The 19909-nt window shown below is 32.7% G+C and overlaps 1 protein-coding gene across 7 annotated transcripts in view; it reads right to left on the bottom strand.

The window, feature by feature from the left end:
- Positions 1 to 19909, bottom strand: part of LOC128202933 (protein mono-ADP-ribosyltransferase PARP12-like) — a 107418-nt gene that overhangs the window by 15420 nt on the left and 72089 nt on the right. For all 7 annotated transcript variants that reach the window (XM_052904116.1, XM_052904117.1, XM_052904118.1 and 4 more), the window contains 3 exons: positions 18624 to 18760; positions 17402 to 17715; positions 16335 to 16402 (listed from right to left, as the gene is read on the bottom strand). In XM_052904116.1, the coding sequence (XP_052760076.1) occupies positions 16335 to 16402; positions 17402 to 17715; positions 18624 to 18760 (519 nt within the window). The remainder of the gene's footprint in view (positions 1 to 16334; positions 16403 to 17401; positions 17716 to 18623; positions 18761 to 19909) is intronic.

Genomic DNA, 19909 nt, shown 5'->3' with positions numbered 1-19909 from the left:
TTTCACATGAGATACGTTACGATTTATTTTTTGTTTGTAACATGACGAGAAAAGCATACCTCTTTTGTTGTTGCATTCTCATCATGAAAATATAAAGTAAATAAACTTCAGTTGTCGTATAGGATCGATCAATTTGTAATATGCATGTATGTACACAGCCAATAACGATATCATGATCTTCGTGGGGATAGGAATCAAGTGATAAATATGCATCGATATCAAACAGCTGTTTTTTAAGGAACGCAATTGTGTTAAAGAAAACACTAATTTAAACAGTTAACGTAAAAGCTATCGGCTGCAGCATTGTTTTCTTCTTTATTTGTAAGTATACAATTAATGACTAGTGAGGTATTGAAAATATATTATATACACTCACTGGAAGTTATATTCAAAACTAATCTTAAAATGCCAAATGTGAACAAAACACTAAGAACGTCACCGGAAGTTAAAAAAACAACATCATTCTTCTTAATAGAATGGCATTCTATATTTAGATCAGAATGATGAGGAAATCCCAGTGAATATCATATATTTTTTTCTTCTTCGATGGCTGTCTGGAGGAATGAGAGAGCGTGTTATTATTGGTCATATGATATTGTTGCTAACATGTTCATTTTCATTTAGGACACATTAATTATGGTATATGATATATTGAAATTGTGTATTAGATAAAGCGCAATGTAAGCAGTATGAGTATAATGTTGTCATGTTTAACGAATGTAATTGGTATGATGAAATTCTGTTCTATACGCGCATTGGCAAAACAAGTTTTCCTAAAGATATTAGTTAGTGCTATATTAATACGCTTTAAAAATGCAGAAAAAATTACAAAAAGTTCTCATTTGCAAACTCTTGTTTGGATTTCAAAATCTAAACAATAGTACTGATAATTATTTCAATATAGTTAACGTTTATATTTGTTAGACAAGTGGATACGATTAGCTGGTGATGTATATGCACACTGAAAAAAGGTGTTTTGTGACATTGATGAAAGTATTTCAGTAGTTACTTACAGAAATGCTTTATATAAGATACAGAGCTTTTTAATAACATACCATAAGCGGTTTTGACATTCTAAATAAGGTTAAATGCAACATAAATGTCCCTTTTTAAATAGTTTTGTTAAAACATACTTCTACTGTCTTGTAATTAAATTTACACATTTATTTTGCCAAATATACTGAATCCATATAGTTGAGTATTTGTACATTTGCATTGAAATCAACAATCCGTTGTTATTTTTAGACGCCATGATGGCTTCCGTACAACAAACGCCATAGCGTTCAACAAAGCGCCTCACAAGATCAACTTATTGTTATTTTGCAATCAACTATACAATTTGACCCTGTCTCTATTTTGCAACATTCATGTGTCTCACAGATTCTCTCTAAATTATTGCAATATCAAATAACTATACCTCCAAATACAGCACACGCAGCTCATGCAAAATGAGTTCCTGAGTGAATTAGTTTCTGGATTTAAATACTTTTAATACGTTTTTTTTTGTTCAAATTTAAATATTAGGGCGCAATATTTGAATTTTAAGTACAAATTGATGTAAAAGGATGTTGAGATATACACTCAAAGTAAAACTATACAATATATGCAAGAATGCACAAACTAGCTGCATGAAATTGTAAACTGATTCTTTATCAAAATTTATATTTTTCGCTGTAAGAAAATTACGTGATTATAACTTTCGTAGAATTTTTTTAAGACGCCTTAACAATCACAGAGTATAGGCCGATGACATACGTTATTTATCTAATAATGCATTATTCTTTAAACTATTGCCTAGCATTATAAGGTTTAATAGATTGCCACTAAACCGGGTTTATGTTTAAACTTTTTGCTACTGAGCATGTTTCTGTAGCTTTTTGCATATATATTAATTCACAGTCTTACTTTTGTCAAATATACATTATGTGCAAATGGTGTTTTACCAACCTTTATCTGCTACAATGATATTGCTGAATTATATGTTTTGCAGAAATACGAAAAAATCATGTATTTGAGATCCGTCAAGTTTTAAAAAAAACACACATTTATCTTTTCCGTTTATCTTTCAACATTAATATACGTGTTTAAACACTCAGTGTTACCAAAGAATTTATCTATCACACATTATGGTTAATGTTAATATTAATGTATGTGTGATGCCCCAGTTTCTGTATATCGATAGTGTTTTGACCATGGCTGCAGTACAACGGTGAATGAAGCTTTATGCTAGTTTTATTTGGTTTTAAAAAATAACACTTCAAATTATGTGGTTGTTCACAATAAATAAAGCGTCTGTTTTCGAGAAAAAATGAATTAAGTGTTTTTGTTAAAACTGTATCAAACTCTTGTAACAGTATACACACATGTTCGTTGAGAATTAAACAGCAAAAGGTCCAAACATTTCATTACTTTGCATACGATACATGTCATAACTTAACTTTCGTTCACTTTAAACGAACGTAATTTCATCAATCGTCGTAAATACCGCATCATTGATCAAATATCTAAAACCAATCAGCCTTAAACAAATGTAAGAAATATTTACCATATCTAAAAGATGTATAATACATGCACTTTATATAACACAATATAATAAAAAGATGATACCAAACCCAATTTTCAATTCGAAAATAAACATTCGGAATTATTGACATGAAGTGTTTTCACCAGCGCCCTTGGACGGATTTGACATATATATACAATATTTTAACTTGAATTGACCAAACTAAGTATATGACCGTACTTATTATCATCATCATTATTGTTGACGTTATAATCACAATTGCTGTAGAAGCAGAAGCAGCAGTAGCAACTATAGCAGCATCATTATCCCCACCGTCATCACCATTATCACTACGATGATCACCATTTTAAATATTTATGTGTAATCTGTGCGTACGTGTGTTTGTGGGTCGATTGTTATTATTCGTATACAATAATATACGAAACTTGTTCTAACATTTATTAAAAACACAGATTGTCTTTGCAACACATTAAACATGCGCAAATGCAAATTCAATCTCGGACGACATATTTGTGTCCACATTAAATAGAGTATTTGGGCAACTTAAGAGGGAAGGCTAACTGTAAAAAAAAGATATGGATATTGGTTGAAGAAAGTCAAATAATAACGAATAATAATTAAAAGTGAAGGTTAAAAAAAACGTCCAATTTGCTGCGCTGAGTAATATTATATATTGCAATATATCAACTTTCAAAGTGTACTTTAATACTACGGAAAATATATTTGCCAAAAAATTATGCTTTGAACAAACATGTTTATGAAAGTCAAGAAACACGGGGATATAATTCAGTGATAGTGATAAATCATTTATTCATTGCGCTAAGGAGAATCTTATATTGTCTTCTATTAATGCACAAAGTTTAATGAATTTATTTTCACGTGTTTTGCCCGGGACTCATTTTAACTATTCATAATGTACAAGATGATATGTTTTTAAAAGTAAGTTCCCACGCGTATTATACATTAAAAGTTTACACGTTTCATATGCATACGCAACTTTAGATTAATTCAAATTGAAAAAATGGGAGATAATTTTGCAAAAGAGTGACACGTAGTTTACATTCCAACATAATTTGGTTCTATTTTTAGACTTTAATCACTTTCTATAATGGTGCCCGTGTTTGGCTTCGAACAAAACTAAAAATATCTGATGCAGGGCTTGTATTGATTGTATATATCACATATTTTTAAAGATGTACTCTTACTCCCAAATAAGATTCACCAAAATTTATATAATTGTTTCAATTTACCAAATAGGATAAATAAATGTGTGTTTTTTAATGGAAAGTGAGTTAAATTTGAAAGAAAGGTGCAGAATAAACGGTATTTCTATCTTATGACACGAAAGTAAATCACAGTAATTACTTTTGCATTCACCAGTTATTTAACATATGTGCGTTTTCAGCTATTAAATTCACGGTTAAAATCTTGCTATCAGTAATTAATATAACCATACGTGCATTATTTAGTAAGAACTTAAAGATTTAATACTGAGTATTTATGTTAGATATATATGTGTATGTATTGATTACGAATAAGAGTGTCACTTTACTATAACACACATCCGTAACATGCTCAATAGGTGGCGTGCAAAACCCTGTAAAGGAAGTTCTTTTATCCGATTCAAATTTATGTGTATTGTGGAGGCCTTGTGGCCCATATTATGCTGGCATCATATGAAACGGCTTCAATAATTTCATGAGAAAAGCAAGAATATGTACGAAACATACACAACAAAACTAATAACAAATTACAAATAACGATACTTTGATATGTTTAATTTGTAACGTCATCAAATATTCGCTGAAATATATTTAGTTATGAAATATAAGTGTTTGTGGAATTACTTTCCATGTCAATGCTATGTCTACATTCTTTGCTGTATCTTAAAAATAATAAGATACAACTTTAAAACAAAATACGTTTTTTTGTAAATCGTTTTAGTCCGATTTCGCAATAGTTTTGCATCACTGGCGTAAACACTGCGTTTTTGATAATATAATGGTGCGCGCAAAAAGTGCTATTTCTAGGAAATAATTGAAATCAAAGCCAACAAGATGCTCTTTACTCGGCAACAATCATAAATGAAACACCAAAAAATGAAAAAGGTCAGAAAGGGGAGGGGGCAGTAGTAAGACAATAAGAGAATTCCATTTCCACAAAAAATCGTTATCCTTCATTGTTTATTTTTATTGAACGGTTACGGCAACACTGATATTTTTACTATACACTACTTCGTATTACGTTCTGCTATCCATGACTGTTATTTAAAGCATGCATTGTTTTCCAATGTGCAACAGGTTGCACTACCTCTTCAAAGTTAAAGTAAGTGTAATTTTACTTGTGTTGAAAAATGGTCAGGTAGTTGTCATGTCTTTATTATGTTAACGGACCTACTAAAGCACACGCTCAAATACAATTATTAACACCGAATCAACAAATATACTTTAAAGTACTTCAATACTTAATATATATATACAGATATTAAGGTGCCCATATATATATTAATATGGGGACCGCTGGATTTAGACGACAAAAATTGGTCTCCTTGATATTTTCAGTCCAGATCTGATGTATCAAATGTCAATAAAAATATCCATTGACAGTAAGTTGATAAGCTTAAATGTTTATTTACGAGATCATTTCATTGTTTTTAATCTTATTCTCCTTTAATATTAAAAAAAATATTCTTTAACTTTTGTGTGAGTCCAGGGAAACAATCATAATTTTGGTAAAAAATAGCTATATACTAAGCATTTTGTATTTGTTTAACTTTATTTAAAGCCTATTGTACACTATCCCGAAGTTTCATTCCATAAAAAACAGAAATAAGAAATTCAATATTTTGTGTACCATCAGCATCATTATTTTCCAGTATACAGACATTTACATTTCCGGAATATAACGTAAATTTTCCGGTATCTCCGTGGTACCATCTCCGTGCAATTATGCAGTATGGCGTACATCTCTTACGGAAAGAGAATGGGAACTTGGTAAGTGTTTAAAATACATATTCAAAGCTGTTTCGTTTATTTTTATGACTTTTGGACAGTAGTATAAATCGTCCACCCTTTGGATGAAAAGCAAATGAGTCATCCGGATTTTGTCTATCCAAAACTCTAGAATCAACATCCGGTTTAATTTTGGCTTGTATTTTGAAGAAACTCGATTGCTTTCTAGCAAACTTGGTTTACCACTACATCGTCGCTTATTATTTTTTGGTATGTTCCAATCTAAAATGGGATTTGCTGCCTTAACATCTCAGATTTTAATAAATAAAAGACGAAACGATACAAATGCCTTACATGTTGTTTGTCAATGTCATGTCATTTGTCATTCTCATCACCTATTAATAGCAGAACAGAACGAACACTATCACCCATTCGTACTGTGGCTTTTTGCATGTGTCTTAAATTCTCATATTTGATAATAAATGCAACAATAAATTATTTCCCTAATTCTGCCACAGTTATGCACCAGTCAATTGTAACCATGGCCCCCAGGTCTTGTTTATACCGGGGATAGCAGGGAAAATGGGCCATGTTTTTACCTTCCAGGTGGATCGGCAGTGCTGAGTAAATGCGGTATTATTGTTTTTGCGCCGAAAACGGGGAATGGACCTAACCTAGGATGTCCCCAGGGGCATATGACGGGGATCTGGTCATTTCGTAACCTCACCATTTCGTAACCGCTGAATCTTGGTTAATTGGTAGCCATTCTGTTAATCAATTCGTAACCGTCAAGAAATCAATTGGTCAAATGGCAACCACCATTTAACAAGGTGATAAATAGTACACTCAGCACCTCGTTAAGTGTTTTGTTCGAACCTGGATGTATATGGCACAGCAACCAAGACACCAATTGGGAGACATTACTCAAATTCTCGCTAATTACAAGCCAATAATTTATGTTACTCAATAGTAATTATATATATATATATATATATATATATATATATATATATATATATATATATATATATATTATGGTAAATGGCTTTTACCAACATTTTGTCTGTGCAGAGCGGTAATTTTACCTGGGATTGGCTGGACAGAAAGTCAAAGTCCCCGCTATTAGCAGGACCTTGGGGGCCCATGCTGTAATTGACTGTTTTATTATTTGGATTTTTTTCTTAACTTTACGACACGCCCCTCTACAGTATTTTATAGTCGAGTTTAGTAATATTTATTTACAGAAATTGGATAACTTCACAAGTAAAGTAAACTGTACTGAGCTTTTGAACAAACCTACATACTTATAAATCAAAATTGATATTTTAGAGTCTACACTGAATAAACCCAAAATGTTAGTTTTGATTTGTTAAATTCGAACAGTATTTAGTCCATCCACACAAAATTTACAGGATCATCAGATAACAAATTTTCTAAAAAAAATATGTTTGCAAAATAGGGATGACAGGTTTAAGTGGTGTTAAAAGGTTGCTATCTGTGACCAAAAAGATATTATTCAAAATTGTGAGTATTCATTTATCTTTCGTTCAGTAAAGAGCATGCAATGGCATAGTGGTTGGATTAGATAATCTGACAGCGGTGCTGGACGTCAGGAGTTCAAAGATTGTTGTGAGTTCAATGTACCAAATGAATACCTTTGGAATACACAAGTATCTATAAAAAATGGCAGAGCAAATTTCCCACATTGTAGTAATGTCTAAGATCCAGCTTGGATAACTTGGACACAGTAAGCGGTTCACATCCAAGGAAATTCTCAGATTAAACAGCGCTTATGAACTTCAACATTACATTTTTCATTGAGACAATTAAAGAAAAACATTATTGCTGATCTTCTGAAAACAAATCTTCTAACATTCAAATATTGAATTTGTTGGATGAACTAAGGTTTATATTGATAAGAGATTGCTTCAGTTGGATTTAAACTAATCACCAACAAAAATATATGCATTTAAATCACAAAATGTAAACAACTGCGCCACAGATCTTATCTGTATGTTTAAGGTTTTTAAAATTCAGCAGTTAAATATAGATTAGCATACTGGTAGGTCTGGTTGGTATGTTGCTTTAGTTGCTAAGTAAACATAATGTAAGTGATTTCATCACTATTTCTATTAAAATATCAGTTTTCTTCTTCAGAGCTTCTCACATTTGCACCATTTTTTTACCATTCATCATAACATTGGGAAACAATTTTAATCAAAACTGAATCATAAAAAGATAACAAACAAACACGGATGAAACATTTGAAAATACAATAGCTTTCAGTTGGTTTCTATTTTCTTGTTCATTTTTGCTTGAAATTATTCTGCTTGAATGTGATTTTTGTTGCTTAAATTCGAACTTAACACTTTGTGAATATTTAAGGAATGTAAGGGGTCAGATTTCAGATTGCTCATTATTTCTGGAACACTAAATATTTTATTTGATTATGTACACTGCACTTTCTTGTTAAGCATTCATCCAAATCATTTGGGTAAATATTGGCAGAAAAACTGCTTTTGGATTCATACTGGTCATCAAAACCGGCACTAACAAAACATAAGACGTGTTTTATTAATGTGCGGGAAAGAGGTTTAAAGGTGTCGGTCCACAACGAAATGCTTGCGGGTCGCAGTACCCCTTCAAGTAGTTCTTGAAAAAATTTGATTCTCTCAGGTAGCATTTGATTATGTGTACATTGTATTCTTGTATGTATTTTCAAGTTTACTCATGATTCATAATTTATCATATTTAATACAGTGATGTGGTTTTGAATTATATTTTGCAGGACGTCTTTCTTGGGTGGATGGATTCAGAGATGACCAAAGAGATGCGGCCATGACTGTGGCACGTGTACGTTATAGATAGTGATGTCAAGAAATGTTGATAGCAGGAAAACGGAACTATTTTGATATGGTCTTCTGGTGTTAAATTAAATGACAGTTAAGTGTTCATAATTTGTCGTAAATTAGTGTCAAAGCTGATATCTATTCTGCAAATTCAAAATAAAGTGGTGAGCTGGAGTGATTTTACATATTTATAACAAGAAGGACAATTTTGTTCTGGACCGTGACCTAGTAGTGAAAACCATATTTTGGAATAACACAGCTGATTCAGTGTACAGTAATGAAATTTCACACAAAAGTATCTGAGGGTATAGGCACCTTGTTTCTAAAAGGATTTTACCAAGGTTTGTATAATTTTAGTTTTATTTAAATTTTAAAAAATGACATTTTTTTAAGATTTGCCTGCCCCTGTCTGAACACTTAAATTCTTGGTCTTTGGACTATTGTCTGCAACTTCAAAACACACTTTTTGGACACATTTTTCTGATATTTTATCCAGTAAGACTGCAATATAAGTTGTATTTATCAACAATTTAAGTAAAAAATGTCATTTATATTTCCATAATAACCTGGTAGTTATTTGTTAATTTGTTTTAATTCATGGATAGGTTTATTGCTAGTGTCATGGAATGCTGGAACTTGTACACAACATGCAAACTGATAATGAACTGTGTGTGCCGGCTCTGTGAACAAAAACGCAAGGCGGCTATTGTAAGTTGCGTCAAGATATCCTTGGGACCCCCCCCCCCCCCGGACCCCAATACAATTCGTGTTTCGCTGATCTGTTGGCTAGGGTAACCTATCTAAATCCCCAAATGGATGATCAGATCATCCATTTGGGGATTTAAATATGTTACCCGAGCCAACAGGCTGAATGTTTTACTCCATACTAAGATTTTTTTAGTGCGAACATCAACATGATAATCTAATTGCAGTTGCTGCTTGGGACAATAAAGTTAAGTCAGCAACCGTCTACCATACTGCAAGGTTCATCTCTTCCAAAGGATGTAATACCTTTCCAGGTGAGTGTGCATTGATTGATTGATTGATTGATTGATTGATTGATTGATTGATTGATTGATTGATTGATTGATTGATTGATTGATTGATTGATTGATTGTGAGTTTGTGTAAATGAATAACTGTGAAACCATAACCAAATGTTGGGCTGTAAAGGTGTGTGAGTATGTACATGCTTCACATAATCTCCGTCCTGGTTGTCATACTGGACCGTCATCAGACACTCTGCCATGAATGTGAGAGAGTTTAAAGCTATTTCTTATTTTCCTGTGTAACTATATTGATGTTTGATTAAAATTAAGCCGCCTTGTTACTGAGTAACAATTTTAAATTGGGCCAAAATAATCAAGCTAGAGCTTTGCATAATCTTTTTCAAACTTCTGCGAGATTTCTGCCCTTGAAAATATTTGCTCGCAGCCCACCTCAAAGTTACACTTCGTTCAGTATTTGAAAGCTTTCGGATACACTTTTTTGTTAATTTGAGATCTGAATGTGGCTACTTCTAAGTAAATAGATGCTCTAGGTGTTCACTGGTGACAAAGTCTACCCAGTATTGGTTGTTTCTTTTTTCTGAAAAGATGTTTCTAGTGAATTGCCCACTTGCAGTGGTTTTGACGCCAGAGAACCAACATAGCTCCATGACAGATATATATGTTTCGTCATTGATGTCAGTTCTGCTGTATTGGAGGCCTCACAATTTCTGTGTGGAAATATCATCTGATACACTCATAACGGCGTATTTCTAGCATAGCTTTCATAAGTGCATGGCAATTCTCTGTCATTTTCAGATACACTGTGTTGTGTGTGGATAAGAAATGCAGAGTGGTACCACCAATCACCTAAGCCACCATTCCCCCTAACAGACAAAAGGCTGATGGGGACAGTTCATGCAATTTACAGCAAAGCTCTCAATTGTAGCCCTACGAACTTCAGGTAAGCGATAGTCTGGACTTCAAGATATATCTGTACTCACTTTAAGTTTATACTTCATTTGACCAAAACTTACAATTTCAGCATCAAAATCTATGCTTAGATCCCAGACCGTACTTTGTCTCCTTCATTAAACTTAATTTCAGATGTTCTATAAGCCACATACATGTTCTCTACTTATGACGGATAAGAACTTTCGCAAATTGATTATAAGTGCGTTTTTCCAGATTTACACCCTCCTCTTGCAAATACTGCCGATGGTGAAGATCGAGTGCACAAGGCCGGTTTTCCAGCCGAGTGGAATCAACATCTTTAGCTGAACTTGGGCCGGGAATTATATAAGACTCCTTAGCAGCATAGTGAGCTTTTGCGTATTTATTTCCAGGCTCGTATACCCGGCAGACTTCTGCGTTTAAGCTTTCCTTGCGTCATTTTTTAAATAACGCATCTCAAGTCTTTCAATGAAATCACAACTGTGACACCTTTGGAAACGTGATTTAAATTAAGGAACAATTATGTGTAGAAAGCCTTCATGGTGATTTAAAATCAAATTAGTAAACAGGATTCTCGTGGTTCATGGTTTATAAGTGGCCTTGTGGACCTTTTATTCTTTACTTTGTTAAGAGCTGCTTAAGTATGTAAGAAGGGGGGTTCAGATGTGATAGTAAACAGTGTTTTATTAGGTATATTTGTTTTTATTTTATCACCATTTTGAAGGTAATGATTGTGTTAAATCAGGGATAAGTAACAAGTTTAACACAAACACTGTAACATGTTCTTTATTTCAAATAAATCTATAAATTATCTCTGGATAATTTAGTCTCCATTTCTCAGAAAATGCTGTCTAAGTGCCTATTCCATCAATGAGTATCACTGTCTTAGAATTGCTGTTGCAGTACATTTTAAATAGCAAAAGTGTTATGGCCTTGCTTGTTTGCAACTCCTCATTCATTTTTGTACAGCGAGAAAAGTAAGGAAATTCTAGAAATTTACGAGAATTAATGATTGTTTTTCTTGAGTTACACAGTACATAAGGAGGAATTAGTGTGTACACAACCCCTCATTTTTTTCATATGTTAATTGCAAACTTTATAAACAGAAAATTCCTGTTTATTATTTATACATGTAACATAGATGTGCATAAGACTTACTTTAGAAACATGACATAAAAGAGCTCACTTAAATTAATTTTCTCAAAAAAAGATATCTTTACTGTTAAAGTAATCGCTATTTTCAGAGTGCCAGCCAGTCATTGCTGTTCTTTACATTGCTGAGGAGGACAGTCCTGCCAACATGCTCAATAACAGGTAAAAAACTTGTCTCGTTTGCATTTTTGATTACAAACAGAATTGTGTGTGCACACATTGAAATAATTAGAATTATTATACTTGATATTTATTCATCATATAGTAAAAACTCCAGGACAATATTTCCAACTATCACTTTACATTTTCAATTACTGCCAGCTTTTGTTTGCTCTTTTAAGCAAACATTACATTAATTGCAAATTCTATAAGCAATTAAACAAAACTTGCTTCACGTATGATGCAGAATGAAGTTTTATTTAGTGTGCATATGATGTTCAGCTTATGGACAAGAAAACATCTACTTCAACAATCACAGCAACACAATGAAATCCCTAGAAATAATGCCACCTTTCATTAATTCATTAATTCATTCTATCAACCATTCATATATATTCATTAATTCATTCATTTATTCAGTTTATACATTGAAAAACTTGACATTTCTCAAGGAAAAATAATAAAAAGTGAGCCACTTTCATACAGATTCGAGCCTTTTCCCTTCATGCATTAAAAAAACAACCTTAATACGTTATAAATGTCTTAAAAACCCTAATTTATTGCTTATTTCAATAGCCAGCCTGGTTGCTGTAGCCACAGAGGAATTCTCAAGGACAAGAACTGTGCTGGTCAAAATGTGGTCTCGTGTGGTTTTCCATACCGGCTCTCGGCAAGGATTTCCGAGAAAGGAATACCTTCTCCATGCATTAAGAAATTCTAAGCATGTCTAGTTTTAATGCTTTCAAAATGCATCTGGGTACGCAATAAGATGAGATTAACCTTTTAATTATTAAAAATTGATTGTAAAATTATATATATTATATATATATTTCATAAAATTTGTCTTGAAAATCTTTAAATTCATTATTTTTTCTGCATATTTATCACATTTATGACTACATAAAAGGTTGTTTATGCCTCAAACTAGTATTTACAGGCCTTTTTCAAACTTTAACAGTAGAGGCAGACAGTTTTATAAGTGTAAAACATTGCTTTTGTGTTTTGTTTGCAGATCATGGTGTGCCAATAAGCTCCAGTTAGCTGCGGCGTTTTCCCCCGGCGGTAGTCCTGCAATCTGAATCCAGGAGATGCAGCTCTGAATCCAATATTTCAGAAGAATGAAGATGTGTAAATTATTCCAAAGAGTTAGATTTATAGCATTTCAGGTGTAAATAAGCAACTTATAGAAAATGGTGAAGTGCTGTACTCTGAAATGAATGCCAAATCTAGCCTTCACAACAGATGCCTAAAGTATTTATTTTTTTAAATTGGCATAGTAATGCTTTCTCTGCATTTTCTACATCATGTAACCACCTCATACATGAAAACACTAGCAGTTATCATGAATCTTTCAGTTTTGGTGTTGTTGTTTTTTGCCATTTCCTTTGTCCCGGAAGCAAACAATTTGGCATATAGTGGTGTTTAGACTGTCTATAAACACAGGATCACTAGATTGTGTTTGTAAAACTGAACAGTTCGGTTATCTTTGTATATAAGTGGACCAGAAAAGCAAAATTTTGACAAGTTTAAGCATTTCAGTTTGGCTCTATGTCATTTTTTATATAAAACAAAGTCGATGAAGTGGAAAAACCTTATTTTGCTTAGAAAAACTATTAAAAGAGTAGGCAGGCCATTTTTGTGGTGCTGTTCTTTAGATACTTTGAGGGAAATGGTTGTTTCTGCTTTTTATGAAAATACCACAGGTGCTAATAGTACTTGTCTCATTCATTTAGTGTTTGATATATCATTGCCAAACTTTCAGCATGTGCTGCATATAGCATGGAGCTGAACTAGTTTTGAAGTCTGTTTCTGATAAAATGTTGCTTAAATAGGCTCAAGACCACAGTTATCTGCCCCCCCCCCCCCCTGTTGACCAAGATCCGGATGTGAATACAGAAAAAAGAGTGCTTGTGTTCAAGTATCAATATTTTATTAAAGTTGAATAAAAGAGAAGAAACAGGTGACCTTTTTGCATAGAGCTTAACATAATTTGACACTGTATTGCAAAAACTGACAGTTTTCAGTGCAAAAATTGGAAAAATCATTGCCTGTGGAACTATGTAAATTGGTTGTTTGTAGCCTGATTCCGTCTTGACCTCAGGGTCATGTATTACTACTCAATTTTGTGAAACAACGCAATGGTCAACCCTATGTTTTCTTGTGATTAAGTTGTGTGTCTTGGATTGTTCTACAGCAGCCAGTTACTTGTTATCAATTGGGACTGTTTTAAAGTAAAAAGCCCGGTTAGTGTCTATACGAAACATATAGTAAATATAACTGTGGTCTTACGCCAGGTGGGAGAAAAAGCATCTACCATAGCCGCTCGTGTAAGATAGGTTCATCCCGACCCTCGTGCACGGTGTTTTGCGGAAACTCGGTAAACCTCTTGCACTCTCGGCCATAGAAGATACTTATTGTGTAATAAAATGATATTTTACTGTTTCATATCCATGTAATATCCTTGGGTTTTTGGTTGAAGAGAGGTATGATAATCCTGAAAGTAGTATAACCGGATTCTTGATCATTAGCCCTTTAAATATAATTTTAATAGGATAGAATAGTTATTGTAAATCATTTCAAGGAATTATGACATAAGTGATGCCTTTCGTGTTTAAATTCATTTTTGTATCTTAAGATAAAGAACGGATCGATGATTTCCTGGATATGGACAAGACCCACTCTCTGTAAGGATTAAACAGAAAAGAGCAGTGTTGAACAACAAGAACAAAACTTTTTAATGAAAACAAAACACTTTCGTTAGAAAGCACAAAAGAAAAAAGCTGCAATGACGATACACTCAAGTGATTGGAGTTTCACCACGATAAGATACTATAAAGAAAGTCATCAAGTTGGTCGGTTTTGCAGGTGGTCTGTGCAAAAGTGCAAAACATTTGTGACGCAAACCCAAATACTGAGACTTAAGTTTTCAAGATACTGTCTTTGAACTTTAAACATATGTTCGCATAAAGTTAAGTTGTAGTTGACATATCTATGATATGGATCAGTCCAATATTTGTTAGATGGGAAAAGATTAGAAAATTTTCAAGATGCAAACAAGTAATCATTTTCAAGTCAATAATGAATTATAAATATTTATAAATATTTAAAAGATACATACTGTGGAAGAACTTTTTATACATACTTATTCACATTAGGTAAGAAAAATCTGGGCTCAGTTTGATCTGTACCAAGCAAGCTATAATATTGAAATAAAGTAACTTTATTATTCATACAAATTTAGTCTGATGCCTTGATCAATAGGTGTGAAATAAATAGAACAAAAGCTACCTATTTGTTCAACTGATCACTGTGCACACACTGTGATATATAGCCATGGATATTAAAGTTACCATTAAAGCTGCACCCTCACAAATTGACAGTTTTGACCTTCTTTATTTTTTTGTCTCAGAATCTATATAATCAAATATTGATAATACAACTTAGGTCTTTCCAGGATAAGTGTGTCAGTTTGTAGGTAAATACACATGCAAGTATAAAACTGACAGGAGATTTAGGATATTTGCACAGTAACCACAACATTATGTCATACATGTTGTATTCATCAAAAGCTAATGTACCTTTAAAATTTGTATACAATTTTCCACCATTCTGTCAACTGCATGCTGCATTGTTGCTGCAGTGAATATTCCATAAAAATTGAGATTGAGTTTCAAAGAGACAATACATAAATCACTCAACAATTCATTAAATGGCGATATTTTGCATTGATGAGATAGTGTTGCATCCAGATCTAGAAAAGTCGAGCCTTATGCCATACTAATACAAAAACCTTGTCATATGTACACATCATTCAACATAATTATTTCAAGAGATTTGGTAACACGAGTGCTTAATTATAACATTGTGTTAAAGTTGTGAATGTTTGTTTTTTGGATGTTCAGTAAATATTTCTAAATAAATTCTGATGTTTATTATTTTCTAAAACCAAAATAGGTTTTCAACTGGTATGGACAGGCATAGAATAGCATAGTATTAACAGAGACACCAGCATCTATCATAACCCTCAGTTTAACTTAATGTCTATAAATATAATATGATACAATGAAACATGAAACAGAATTAGAACTTAATACAAGAGTGAACTGTACAAATAAAACTTCACTATAAGAATAAAAAGATACTGCCTGAAAGTTTGAATTTATTTTAACAATACAATATATGTTTATATTAGTTCTTTAATCCCCACCAAAGGCAGATGGATATTCTTTCAGTTTTCAAAATTAAGATATATATATATATATATAATGTGTCCTCCTAATGACATATATACCTGTCCCCTTAAAACCTTCAACATACTTACAAATTATTAAGGAGACCGCAAGTTATGTATATTTTTTATTAATTAATTTAAGAAGCCTAAATGCCCTGAGTATATATATATATATATATATATATATATATATATATATATATATATATATATGTATTGTTCACTATAGTGGGTTTCCTCGGGTCACTCCGTCTTCCCCCACAACACAAGACTACCATCTCGCGGAGCATCGTGCCAACGAGAGTGATTTATATAATATCGTAATAAATTGTTTGACAATCGTTGTAAAATGTTTAAATTAAATTATAGAAAGTATGATTTATCATATAAATGCATACAAAACGTGACAAAAACTTACGTACATAAAAACAAGCAAAATTTAATTTAAAATACACACTTGTCCGGTATTGGATATTTAGTAACGAAAATTACATGTTCAATTCTTTATATGATGACAAAAATGTCTGACCTTTTTCTCATAATCCCGATGTTTTCCACCTCCAGCACCTTCTTCAACGTAGCATTTTCCTCCTCAAACTGTAAGTGTAAAACATATTGCGTTATCTTTTTTAAAATGTTTAGTTTTTTAAAAATATCCTAAATTAGTTTAAGCTACAAGAACAAACGGTGATATTGAGTCGCTAATTAAGTGTTATTATTTGTAATGCGGGTTCTTCCGCTATTTTGAGTTCTTGAATGTTATGACATTATGTTCTAGGCATTATTATTTCTTTACATGTTGAATGTATGTGTGCAATCAAAATTCATGGTCAGATGACATTGACTGTCAGTACACTTAAGTAGTGTAAAAATCTCGGTGATTATATTCATGAGTCTGTCTATTTTTCAGTATACAACTTCTAATTAGTTAGCCCAAAGACTAGCAATCGACTACGAAATGCATATTTACAGGATGCAATTGAACGGCGAACCCGTACATTCTGTAAAAGTTCATTCCAGGCACGTATAGTTGAAGGTCGGAAAGAAGAAAAGTAAGAATCTGTGCGTGACATAACCGTTCTTATGTTAGATGTATTCCGTAGTGGATAATTATGTGAACTGACATTAAAAGGTGCAAGGGATGACAGATATTCTGGGGCAATGCCGTTTTTCATTTTGTAAAACAGACATTATTTGTGATTAAGGCGTCTTTCTGACAGATTAGGTCAACAATTCTCTGCATGGAGAACATAAATCGAAAATAACTAGTTGCCCCACAGACTATTATACCGGCTTCATTTTGGATTTTTTCCAGTTTTTTCCGTAGTCCGTACAATTATCCCAGACAATATCAGCATATTCAAGAATCAAACGGAAGTACCAAACCAAGTTGTTTATCTTAATTGATTTCTGAGATTTGTTTACCATACATAGATAAATCTGGATAAATACGCGGTAGTCGTTTTCTGGAGAAAAAAAATGACTTAGTTTTTGCAGGATTAAAGGTGACGTTTAACTCATAAAAGGACAAAACTTAAAATTCAAAAGTCATTAGTATCTTGTTCAATACATTTTTATATAAAACGAAATCCTTACTGGAACGAGCTTGCAATGGTTCAACAGTTCATCGGACTTGTATTTTATCAAGTATTCTGGGTACACCTGACCAAGTTCGAAGATAACAAAAATCTTTGGATCTGTAACACTATCAACGCAAGAGTCGTACAAAGGACTCGACAGATCAAGGGGGTCTTTGTGTGGGGGTCTGATGTATGATTTATCTCCCTTTGTGTAATCTCCAACTAGCACTTTAGAAACGAACATCCCCATGGTTTCCTTCTGTCTGTCTGTGTAGGGGTGAGAGTATTTGGCAGTAGTTGCAAAGTAGCTGCCTTTTCCATAACGTGCACCTGCAAATTTATAGGTAATATAATAAGCACTTATTAAGTGTTCTTCAAAAAACATACCAATAATGCAAAATATGAGTACAACAGGCCAACAGTCAACTGTATTTCGGAGAATTTTTTTAAAGGTTTCGAGGCGGCTAATAACCAAAACCTGTTTCAGGAATTTCAATTATGGCCAATGATTTTAACTTATGTTTCATGCATTGAAGTATTTGACGATTCTAGTATGGCAAATTTGGTCAATGCTTCAAGCTTCAGACTTGTAACCAATGTTTTAAGAATCAGAATTGCAACATATCAATCCAACATGACAGCATGCCCGAATCTTTCAAGCATGTCAATCTTTGAACCATCCATCCAGCATGACAGTTTTAACAAATCTTTTCGGCATGACAATTATAAGGATTTCAACTTTGACGAAAACATGAAGCATGAGAACTTCAACCAATGCTTCAAGAATGACAAATTTGCGCCAATGCTTTAAAAACTTTTTTTTTAACAAATGCATCTAGCTGAAAATTTCTGACCAATTTTTAAGCATGATTTTTGAATATGGCAAAGTTTGACCAATATTTCATGCACAACAGTATTAACCAATGTTTAAAGTATAAACAATATTTTAAACATGACTTTCTTTTAACTATGCGAAATGGCAAAGGTTTTTAGCATGACAATTGTTGTCAATGTTAAATGCATGACAATTTATGCCAATGTTAAAAGCATGACGATTTATGTCAATTTTAAAAGCATGACAATTTATGTTTATGTAAAAAGCATGACTTTTTTTATAAATTCCGGCGGCATGATATGTTTTGTCAATGTTTAAAGCATGGCAATTTTCGTCTATGTCAAAATATGACATGTTTAAGCAACGTAAAAAACATGCAAACTTTTACAATATGAATTTCTACCTGAAGCAGTTCCATTCAGCCTGAAGTCAAAACCTTGCCTGTAGATGGCCTCCACGGTGTCATTACTGGTGCCAAAGAAGAGTTGTCTCTCCTCCACATCTACGCCCTTGTTCCTCTTTTTCAGTTTATCTTTTTTACTAGAACGGTAAAAGTTTATATACTTATACAAAAAGTTATATAAACTACAACCGTGAATGTATAAACATATTACATATTCTAGACATTTTTGTCATGCTGGCATGTTCGTTTTTGATGACTGCGGCAGATATAAATAATAGAGCTTGACGATTTTTACTACTACAATAACTATATTAAGTAATAAGTCATGTTTGAACATACTTTATTAGCTGCAGTAATGGGAAATCATTCAAATAAATAAAGCAACGGCGGCGGAACATGTCTCAGTATACTTATATTTTCAAATTGCAATAAGGTCATGTGGTAGTATTACTAACATAATCGACAAATAATTTTAAATTTTGATGCCAGGTGACCACATGTAATTGTGGTCTATTTTGAAAGAGTACTGCTTGCTGGTCACTAAAAATGGGTAAATAAAATGACTAAAATTAAATTACAGATAAAGTTAAGGCAGTTTGTAATTTTGTTCTTTAATTCGACTCAATTGAAAGTAACATGACTGAATTTTAAATGTTTCATGGTCAAGAAAGCATGTTTGCAATATGTTTATTGGTATAATATTTAGATATTCTTCCTCAACACATAAATACTTTTAACATAAGCAGAGAGTGCCACCTACATCTATTTTGATTCAGAAACTTAATTAATGGAACTAGTGGTACTCTCACATAGGTCTATGCATGCCGACACAAATCACCACAGTGATTATTATACTGGTCATTCCACAAATTTTAAAAAGACCACCAACTGTCACAAAATACGTCCATTCTAATTCAAGGACACCAAGTTTGCAGATAAGTCGTTGTATGTTAAGCCTAATTTAGGGAGCTGACCCTGGAAAAAAAGGCTTCTAAATTCATAGATTGGACAATAGATTAGGCAATGCCAGTTTTACGTCATTTCTATAAGGGTCATTACTCTTGAGTGACTCAAGCTATATGACCACTTAACAAACTTAAAGATAATATTGCAATAAACATTTTGACCGAATTAGATGGTTGGACAAAGGCTTCTAAAGTAATTGATCTAACAAGTGTTGCGAATAACGCGATTTATGAATTTGACACATTAAATGTAGTATGTTAAATATTTTTTATTAAAGGTGTTGTGCCGTTCAATGGGTTTATTTATTGCTCCGTTAAAAC

The sequence above is a fragment of the Mya arenaria genome, chromosome 9 (assembly GCF_026914265.1).
Source record: "Mya arenaria isolate MELC-2E11 chromosome 9, ASM2691426v1".
Taxonomy (NCBI): domain Eukaryota; kingdom Metazoa; phylum Mollusca; class Bivalvia; order Myida; family Myidae; genus Mya; species Mya arenaria.
Note: the sequence above shows the minus strand (reverse complement) of the source record. Positions and strands in the feature narration are given on the sequence as shown.